At 50.3% G+C, this 9,731-nt stretch overlaps 1 protein-coding gene and 1 non-coding gene across 2 annotated transcripts; one reads left to right on the forward strand and one right to left on the reverse strand.

Moving 5' to 3' along the window:
• NCU16558 (hypothetical protein) lies at positions 1–1,194 on the forward strand. The gene has a single exon (XM_011395392.1). It carries the CDS (start codon positions 396–398, stop codon positions 753–755), a length of 360 nt encoding a protein of 119 aa, XP_011393694.1. The 5' UTR covers positions 1–395; the 3' UTR covers positions 756–1,194.
• A 5,736-nt stretch (positions 1,195–6,930) lies between these two features.
• On the reverse strand, positions 6,931–7,910 carry NCU14138. The gene has a single exon (XR_897834.1). It is a non-coding gene; the product is annotated as a ncrg66 (non-coding RNA).
• Positions 7,911–9,731: the final 1,821 nt, after the last annotated feature.

The following is a 9,731-nucleotide window of genomic DNA, read 5'->3' on the forward strand; positions in this document are numbered from 1 at the left end:
CCCCCTCCCCCCCCCACACAGGGTTCGTGTGTGTAACGGGCCCAAAATCCTGCTTTGCATCCTCCAATGCGGATGCGCGGATCACCCACCGGCTTGTGCCCCGGCTCCGGCAAAAACCGTCAAAGGTGCCCTGTGCGCGCGGCTATAGGGATCATCTCTGCAGTTGATCACCATCCTCAAAGCAATCCCATTCATCCCATCCAATTGACCGGCCACGCGACGTCACTTGGCTGGCTCCGAATGCCGCTCCATTTTTCCCATCTGAAAAATGCCGCGGCACATTTCCACCTCCGGACCGACTCACGGGACTGGGGGACCCTTGTGTGGAGACACCGTGATCAAGTGTGACGGTTCAATGGGAGAGGACGAACAGTCGCCCGCGCGCCGAGTCACACATGACTGGGGGGTTCAACAAACACAGCAATACATACCCCGCGAACTCAACAATCAAGGCCTTCCCTTCCAATCATTCCTCCCGACCAACCACAACCCAGTCGAAACCCGTCAAAAAGACCTGCCAAAGGACACAAACACACGAAAAGCCTTCGCACTTGGGAAAGTCGCAGCTGGACTGGACTTGCCAAGGCATGGTCCAAATAATTGATCGATGGATGCATCGATCTCATTTCCCGACCACGTCCTTTCTCCTGTGCAACGCCACAATGTCTGCTCCCACGTTTTACAGCACGCCGTGCCTTGCCGCTGGCTGCTTCAAACAAAGAAGAGGACGGGCAGGTCTAGCCGGGTCGGACTGAGTCTGTGAGACTCGGCCCCGACATCCATCTTTCTTTCATCAAACATCCAACCCCTAGTGGGTTTCACTTCGCTTCTTCATTATCTTGAGCTCTTAGCTTTTCTTATAATTACTTTGATACGACTTCGCATGGAACACACATTCTACACGCAATCAGGACGCATCGGGTTGGGGCAACAAAAAGTTTTCTTTGGCATTTTTCGGAGTTTCCTTTCTGTTTTCCTTTGTTTTAAGCGCGGTTGCAATTGATACCCCCATTTGTTTTTGTTTTTCCTAAGCATTTTCAGGCAGTTTTTCTCATGATATTGATACCCTATTGGAATTTGAAAAGGCATCATTTGCCTTGAGGAGTTAGTTTACTGAGCATTTGAAGTCAATACTACGTCAGTGGTTGCTCCTATAATTGAAACTTCGATCATCGTCATCAACATAATTATCTGATCTCTTCATTGCTTGCTTGTGACATGGTGCCTGCTTCACTCTTTGCTATCGACATGTCTCTCATCTTCTCTCCTTTGGGGACTTACAACATCAAAGGAAAATGTCCAGTCAGTGAAGGCCATACAAACTCCTTCTGACCGCAAGCAAGGACCTCGTTCCCCAGTCAGTAGGTAAGCATCATGGCACCATTCCTTTCTCACAGCGACAACGCGATTATGAGGGCCTCAAGCTAAGAGACAGAGTAAGTTCGACAGGACAAATCATCATCCAATAACCTCGCCGGCTTCCCAGCACATCCATGTGACAGATCTCCGAAGTCCAAATTTTTGCCATCCCACGGAAATCCTGCCTAGGTATATGACCATCGCCATCGCGTTCATTCACAGAGGTTATAACAAAATCAACAACTGCTCTTTTTTTTTTTTTTTTTTTTTAAAAAAAAAAAATATTCTCTCTACACTGTCTACCTACCAACATGCCTGGACATTGGCATTCACACGGTAAAGTTGATGTTTCTCTGCCGAGTCCAGTCTCCACAACCTCTTTTAAGGTAGTACATAAGAGGAGTGTAAGTCAATCCTCCTCGTCTCAAATATCTCAAATTTTCCAATGCTCACAATACGTGAAAGCAAAGAATTTGGTATCACTATCACCACCACCATCATCATGACCGTAGCAGTAGCATACCGCCAACGCAGCCAATCCAGCTACACCCGATCCTTCTGCTACTATATTGTACATATAACTCCCACACAAGGCCGATCTTAGGTCATCAGCATAACCCTGCGATTTATCCCTTCCCCGCCAAAGGCCCGCTTACATCACTCAAACCTGAATTCCGCACTTGTTTGCAGAATCTGGTAAGGCGCAGCGGGTAAGGGGCTCGAACAACCTTTTTTTTGGAGGGGCTACTTCATAGGTATTGTTTGATGGTGATCGACAAGCAAATGGTGAATTTTCAAGTACAAGTGGATTTTCAAAACAGACGGAAGGACGCCGCGCTTGTGCGCTTGGACGTTTGAACGTTTACCAGGAGACTGGTACCCTTGCACGCTTTGACGAGCGGACGGACGGCAGTGATAGTGACGAATCCCCGGATCAGCATCGGCAGATGTGGGCAGCGAGGAAATGGATAACGGGCAATATGCGGGCAGCGGAAGGGACTTGGAGGGGGCATTTTAGTTAAATTAGGGTTTGGGTTGAGTAAGCGTTGAGTAAGGCATCGTGAGCCCGATATGATGGTCGGTTTGTAGATCGGTCCCTGTTGTCGTCCACTTTTTTGAGGGTTGCATAACTGAACCTTTTTTTCTTGAGATCTACCCTCCCTCCCTGTTGCGTTCTTCTACATACCTACCCGTCTGGATCCAGATGGCATTTGTGACACTTAACACCACTTGCATTCTCTGCTCTACATATTCGAAAGTCCTCCGGGGATAAGAAACTCTTCTCCCAAGCCACGTTCACACTGCCAAAGTCTCTCGGCGATGGCGATGCAGGTGGAGTACCTGCCTTACCTAGGCTATTTTAGCATACCCTATTTACCTCTAGTGTACACATGGAAAGGAGACCCTGAATCCTGAAAGAGGAGCGAGGAGCCAGGTGAGGAGGGGACGGAGATCAAAATGGTCGCCGCGGACAAAATTCCAGTCCCCCCGTTCCGGAAATCTGGAGCGCCCAAGTTCCGCGAGAGTTTTGCGAAACGAGAAATTTCCGCAAGCTCGCCTATCTTGGATCTACCATAGTATCTCAGCGACAAGTCCAGCCTGGCTCCAGAACTCGAGCCAAGGGTCTAGAACCATTCATCCATTCCGCCCTCGTTGCACCCAAGATATTAGAGGCTTTGGCGTTGATGCCTGACTTCGTGATCCGGCGTGGAGGTTCGTGATTGTGACCACCCGATTGATAGTCTAGACTATAATACGAGAGAGAGAGAAAAGATTTTCAGGAACCATCGGGGACCCTGAGCCATGTTTCTCCTTTCATTGGCTTGGTTGGCTTGGTCAGCCTGATCAGATCTGGTCGGAGAGATTCCGCGATGCCCCAGAACACTACATCACATTAGGAACACTTTTAATGACAGACTCCATGTCCTCGCATCTCCGTTTTTTGTCACAGTCTTCTTGGTGGTGTACCGCAGTCCTTGCTGCTCTGTTGGCAGGGTAAATACCAGAAAACGGTCGTCTCTTTGCCCCCCTCAACTTGACCTCATCTGGTTGGGCTTCCACCTGTTGGGCTAAGAAGCCTACTATCTCGGAGAGAATCCCAAAGTACTGAAGAAGACAAAGTGGACCCGATATCGGGCTAAAGTATGCGGTTCCCATGCCGTCATGATGTGATGTGGGTGTGGGTTGTGATAGAGGCCACTGGCTGCACAAGCGCCCGCGTTAGTGATCAGTCACTTGACCTTTTGAGTCTTCCGAGAAATTCAACGTAGATAGTACATCAGCGGACTAGGTATTTTTGAACTGTAGCATACCCCTAGGCTCCAAATGGTGTGCTAGACGTCGATAAGAAGGGTTCTTGGTTGTCTGCTTGGTGAATACAAACCCAGTGCAACTGGAGTGACGGGTCATTGGAGTCGATTTCTTATCTTCGCTAAGAGGATTTATAGCCCCATGGATGCTATTTCCTCTTTGAATCGTTCGGCTAGCTCTTTGCAGTTGACTAGTGAGACTCAACGTTTGTGCGACATGCAAAAGTTGGTCACGAAGTCATGGAAGTAATCGGAAGGAAAAAGAGAAAGAAAAAAATTCTCTTTTTCCAAGACTCTAGCTCGAACACGCCGGTCGAAGCCGGTATATTAGATGAACAATCGAGACTCGATCAGACAATGTACTAATCGATTGTCATGGCCTATCTTGACTACTATAAAACAATACCTCTAGCCCGGCGTACAGCCAAGTGTGACTCCTCTTACTCCATGTCTTTCACCGCAACGCCAGCCAGCAGAAAACGTGCCCTTGTGACTGAAGGCGAGGATCGAGCTTCGAAACATAGGTGAGGAAGGCTTGATAATTCTTCGCCTAGACATTCTTTGGTGTCCGTTATGGCAATTATATGTCAGACACCAAGTGACAGACACCAAACTGACCGAGGCAATGGAAGAGTGGAAGCACCGACTGGATTCATACTTTACCGCTCGGCGCCAGCAGCCGACCAACGTGGTCGAGGATAATAATGTCTTGAAGTATCCATAGTGCGTGTCTCGTGTCGTCCTGGCGAATAGTTTCGGTATGCATATAACTCACGCAACATGTGCATCCTTATCAGTAACGACAAGGTGTGCGCGGGATACACTGTGAAGCCTGCACAGGCTGACAGGTATCCCGCAACCAGTATTATCCTAGAAGAGATATATTGATTATCATTGACCCGATCCGTACCGTACCCCGGACCTGTATTAGATCCCTTGCGGGTATGCCCGCCACGCTGGCGGCTGGGTCGATCATGGCACGGTTCACCGTAGCGAGTCCGACCGGCGATCTAATGCGAGCTTACTACGCAGTAGAGGTGGCTTTTCAATGTTGCCACTGAGCTGACCTGCGGTGAGACGAGGCGAGACGGGTCTGTATTTGTCTTTGTAGCGTAGAGCTTCAAGAAAAGTCGAATGACCCGAGGATTGACCAAGTGGACTCTCTCAGATAGACGTTCTTTACCGGGATGCTTTCCATCTCAAACTTGCGGTATATCTTCAGTCTCGCGGTAGTCGACCCAAGTTGTCAGTCATTGTCAAGCCTCTAGCTCGGTACCAGAATAATGTGGTCACTGACATAGTTCTGCTCGCTACCGCATAATCTGCGCTTGGTGACTCGGCACAGCCATTCCAGCCGGCTGGTAACGGGCTCATTGTGAATATTGAGTGATAGTGATGGATCACATAACGGAAGGATTCCAAGTAAGATTAGGCGAGGGTTCAGCTCCGCAAGCCGAAAGCTGATCGGGGCTCAGCAAAGCATTACACTGTTTCTTCACCTCTCCGGCTGAGACTGGTGCCCTGAGCGCAGAGGGGAGAATATCAATAGCAAGGGAAGCTCAAACGAGCTCAGAGGCAATACATGGCGATCACTTGCTGCCTATTTCGTGGTCATGCCCACACGGAAGAAGAAAAAAGACAAAGGAACAGGCGTAACTTTCTTAAACACATGCAACGGAAACATTGTGTGGTTACGTCTCTTCAGTATCGCCATGGGCACTGCTTCATTGTGCGAACAGCAACGCCACTGTCTAGATGACTGGGGTATTTGAGAAACTGAAGTAGAGATAGGGCGGGTGTAGATGGTAGGCATCTGGACGCATTTCGTGACCAATCGATAGAGGTAGAGAACAAATGGAATATGGAAGGGGAAAGTACTTGTTGGAAGCTTGACGAGTAGAGTTACGGCAGGCAGCTTCGAGCTTTGCTTACCTCATGTGCTCCTGCAGCGCGCGTTCTCTTCAATGTACGTAGGTTGTGCATCTGCGGGCGGGAGCACACAATATTACACGACGGGAAGGAAGGTACAGACGAGGTACATGAAATGATTCAGGGGAAAAAGGACCTTCCTGCGCTCGGACACCTTCAATGCATGTCGCTCGAACTACAGTTTCGTCGAAGGAGCGATTCACTAAATCCAGTCAACTGGTTGAGGGCAAAGAACTGAAGAGAAGCAAAGACAGATGGGTGTAGTTTGTGTCCTTGGCCTCCAAATAAGCAACGCCGCATGCAATACTAGGGCCATTATACTTTTCTTTGCTTTTCCCACTCTATGATGAGCTGACGTGACGGTTTATGCCGTCCGCAGACATCGCTCTTCCTCTGCATCTCTCTCTCCGTCAACACCTCCAAGACAGCATCGCGATAACCCCACGCTTCTTCCATGTCTCGGACAACCACTCTCTTGTCTTACAGTTCTTGGTGTTGCCGCTTCACTTCTTGTCCCATGGTCTCACGGACAACTCTTACTCAATACAGGGCAAAGGGAGCTGGCGTGGTAGCCCCAGGTCAAGGTTCGAATGCCACGCAGCGTTCGTTGCTTGGTTTCTGTGTTGCATGTCTTGTCCTCCTTCTTGTGTAGGACGACAGCAATCCATACGAGAGCAACGTTCACTCCATGTCAGGCACGGACTGCTAAAGATCCTGCCGTGTACAGGTTGAACGAGGTACGGGCGCGGGGGCGTTACGGATGCTTTGATCACTTGCAGAGGGGCATACCGATAGCTACCTTTTTTGAGCTGCACTTGCTTGGACAGAGAGCAATACGCTGGGGCCGGAAGTGCAGTTATCGCCGTTACTGCTTGCGGATATGTGGTAACCCGTCAAGCAGAGAGTAGTAGGTAACCTCGCATGCCAGGTCACGAAATGCGGCCGTGACATACTTAATCGTGGGTGCATTGTGTGCGGCGCCGGAGTAGTGCGAGGCAATGGTTGGTCTCCCAATCTCTCCTTCAAGTCAGGAACCAGAGCGGGGAGTTCATCATCCTGTCTGCGTAACCTGAGCAAAGCTGCAAAATCATAAACCCTCCAAGGTTGGTGTTTTCGTCGAGTTGCTGCCCCGTGTCAGACAGGACCGGACACCTGTCAAACAAAAGCCTGACAGGCTATGGGAACCAGCGAACCTCATCCAGCCCATCGTTAATCAATCGGCTTGTTCTAGAAATCAAGCCCCTCGCAATGGATCGGCAACATGAGCGTATCTCCTTGGGGTTGAACTTCGATTCTGGGCTTTGGAGACAACGCCTTCAAGGAAACGTGGATAAAAAAGGGCCAAGTGGATTCCGCACATGCCCTTGACAGGGTGATTCCAGGCAGATTCGGTTCGGCGGCATCGAGGATATCTGGAATGCGACTGTCCTGCCTTTCAAGATCGTGGCCACCTCTTCGGCATTGATGCTTTGGCGGGATCAGGGTTGCAGTAAGACTGTCAGGGTCCGTGGCGTAGAGAAATGGTGGTTTAATCTGTAGTACTCGGTTAAAGTGCAACAACATCAGACTTCATACCGGACCTGCATTCGGGGGTGCTGGTGATGATGGGTTGATAGGTAGAAGCAGTCCCGTCAGCTTCATCACAAACACAATGAAGTTCACGGACGGGGGTTTCACATCTGCAGCCGAACCCTCCACTGCCCTCCTCGTCAAAGTGATGACTCTAGTGTCGAGTGTGTAGGGACACGATCACATTCCCACAAGTGATGCCGCACAGATACCGCTCAACCGGTCCAAGTTTTGCAGTATTGGGTATATCGTGAGCTCATTACAAGTCCAGGGTTGGACCTGGAGTACATGGGCGTCTATAATGTAGTGGGAGCTTGTATGTAGTGTGTGTGTGTGTGGATGTGTACCAAACAAATGCCGATTTGCACAGTACAGAGAGTAGGTGAAGTGAGGGCTAATCCTGGGCAATCGGCGCCTATTTGAGGTCCTCGCTTGTTGGAGACTTGTTCGGATTTCGGATATGAGCTGCGGTCGCCTATTGTGTTGACTGTTCAGGTTTTTATTTTCTTTCTCAAGAAGTGGGAGGGTCTCTTTCCCAGCACACGACGAACAACTTGCTCGAGTAGTCCGTGATGAACAAAATTACCTGTGATCCTTATCACCTAGGTAGATAGCCATGCCGGCTCGCTCTTCGTAATGTGATATAATCCATCACCCCGAGTTCGGGCGAGATGGGGACTTGTGTGGTGTTGGAGAATGTCGTACATGGGTTCCTGATTTTCTGCATCTGTCTTGGCATTTGATGTTCCACGGTTCCAGCCATGCCGGCCAATGCAAGGAAGAATCGAAGCATCGGCCAGCAGTTTTAGCCGATGTATTGTGCGCTGAGGGGATGTGGGTTGTAACTGGCCGGTTGCTACTATAGTCGATTGTCTTTGAGGAAGGAGGACATGGAACGGAAAAGATGACGCTACAAAATTCTGACAGCATCCAAAAAATGAAAGGCAGCGAGAATGGAAGGAATGATGGCGGACGATAGCGGATGGAGGGACGATAAGATCAATGCGGCGACGCAATGCGGATGATGAAGTGGAAGCTGGATTGAAGGATGTCGGTGGTCCAGGTCAGGAAGGCGAGGGGAAGGTGATGGCGGAGCTGATTGGTGTGTTTGTGCAGGGGCATGCTTGCCAATCAACCGCGAGGGCGCTTAACTGCTTGTGCCTTCCTCAAGCCTTCCGCCCCTGGACCTACTTCCCCACTTTTCATCGCTGTCTTTTTGCTGGCCAACCAGACGCCGACTTTGCACTTTTTCTCTCTCTTCGAGTCTCTCTTCTGTCACCTCGCCCCAGCAAGTCGAAGCCAATTGATACTGTGACTCGGTCAACCTTTATTATAAACTAACAATTGCTATTGTTGCTGTTTGGGCATACCTACCGGTGGCGCTCCCTCTGGTGCAAGTGGAGCAGCTTTGAACTCGATACTTGACTCCACGTCCTCATGTTCTCAACGACATGCCCTAGAGAATGGAATGGATGGCCGCCCACGCGACGGACGATAGGATCACTGAAGATACAAGGGTCCTGGAGATGCCCTGGATACCACAGCTGAGGTGCAGATCCCGCCGCTGCAAAGCAACCCTCGACTGGCCAGCTTGACAGTGGTTTTTCATGCTTCTTCACAGCACACGGCAGCAGAAACAACATGAACAGCACCAAAGCAGTAAGCAACACGCAAGGTACCGCTCGCTATGTGTGTGTGTGTGTGTGTGTGTGTGTGTGTGTGTGTGTGTGTGTCCTGTGCCTTGAACCAAACAGATCCATCCGTGCAGTACTCTCCCCGGTACACCGAGTGGTCGTACAACCTCTCTTTGGACCCCGACACAGTACACCATGCCACTGTTGGGCGATGCCTTATACTTACCCACATGTCCCATCTACACTATACCTGTAACGACAGGCGATTCTCCAGAGGCTCGGGTCTCCAGTTCGGCTACCTTAGCTAACCGCTCCAGACCCTCCCCAGACTCCGAGTGACGAGACCGCGGAATCACGACGACGACGTCAGTGGACAAGGGCAAGCCATCAAGGACTTCATTGTGGCAAACATCAAAATTCTGAATGGGAACAGTAAGTAGTACGTCGAAAGTGGACTCGCCAGAAGCAGAGGGCTGCTCAATATGGCGGAAATTTGAACCATTGCACATGCTACCATTGACACACATCGATGCCCAGATCAATATCATCTCGCCCACTGACAGTTCCACGTTGATGTTCCTCAAGGTATTGTTGACAGGGGGGCTCGTTAGTTTACACAGTGCCCTCTCGCGTCGTGCCCCTGTTGCGACCTAACCAGATTTTCTCCAGTTGCTAGAAGTGGGTGAGTGCCGCCTCGCTAGTGTTTCCAGCTTTTCCATCCAGGACAGCCAGAAGGCTAGACGGGCAGGCCAGCGAGAAGAGAAGATGGCAATGGCAAGACGAGCCGGTCCGCATGCGCTTTCAGATTCGCCCTCTGAAATCTCGAAACGGCATGGATACAGGGGACAGAGGTCAGAGGGCAGAAAACGACTAGCAGGATAGGGCCGCCATTCACAGGATTTCACGTCCTCCACTATGAGGACGGACACGC

This window comes from Neurospora crassa, linkage group II (assembly GCF_000182925.2).
Source record: "Neurospora crassa OR74A linkage group II, whole genome shotgun sequence".
Taxonomy (NCBI): Eukaryota; Fungi; Ascomycota; class Sordariomycetes; order Sordariales; family Sordariaceae; genus Neurospora; species Neurospora crassa.

Coding starts and splice junctions, on each gene's coding strand:
- NCU16558 (XM_011395392.1), top strand. CDS start 396: ATGACTGGGGGGTTCAACAAACACAGCAATACATACCCCGCGAACTCA.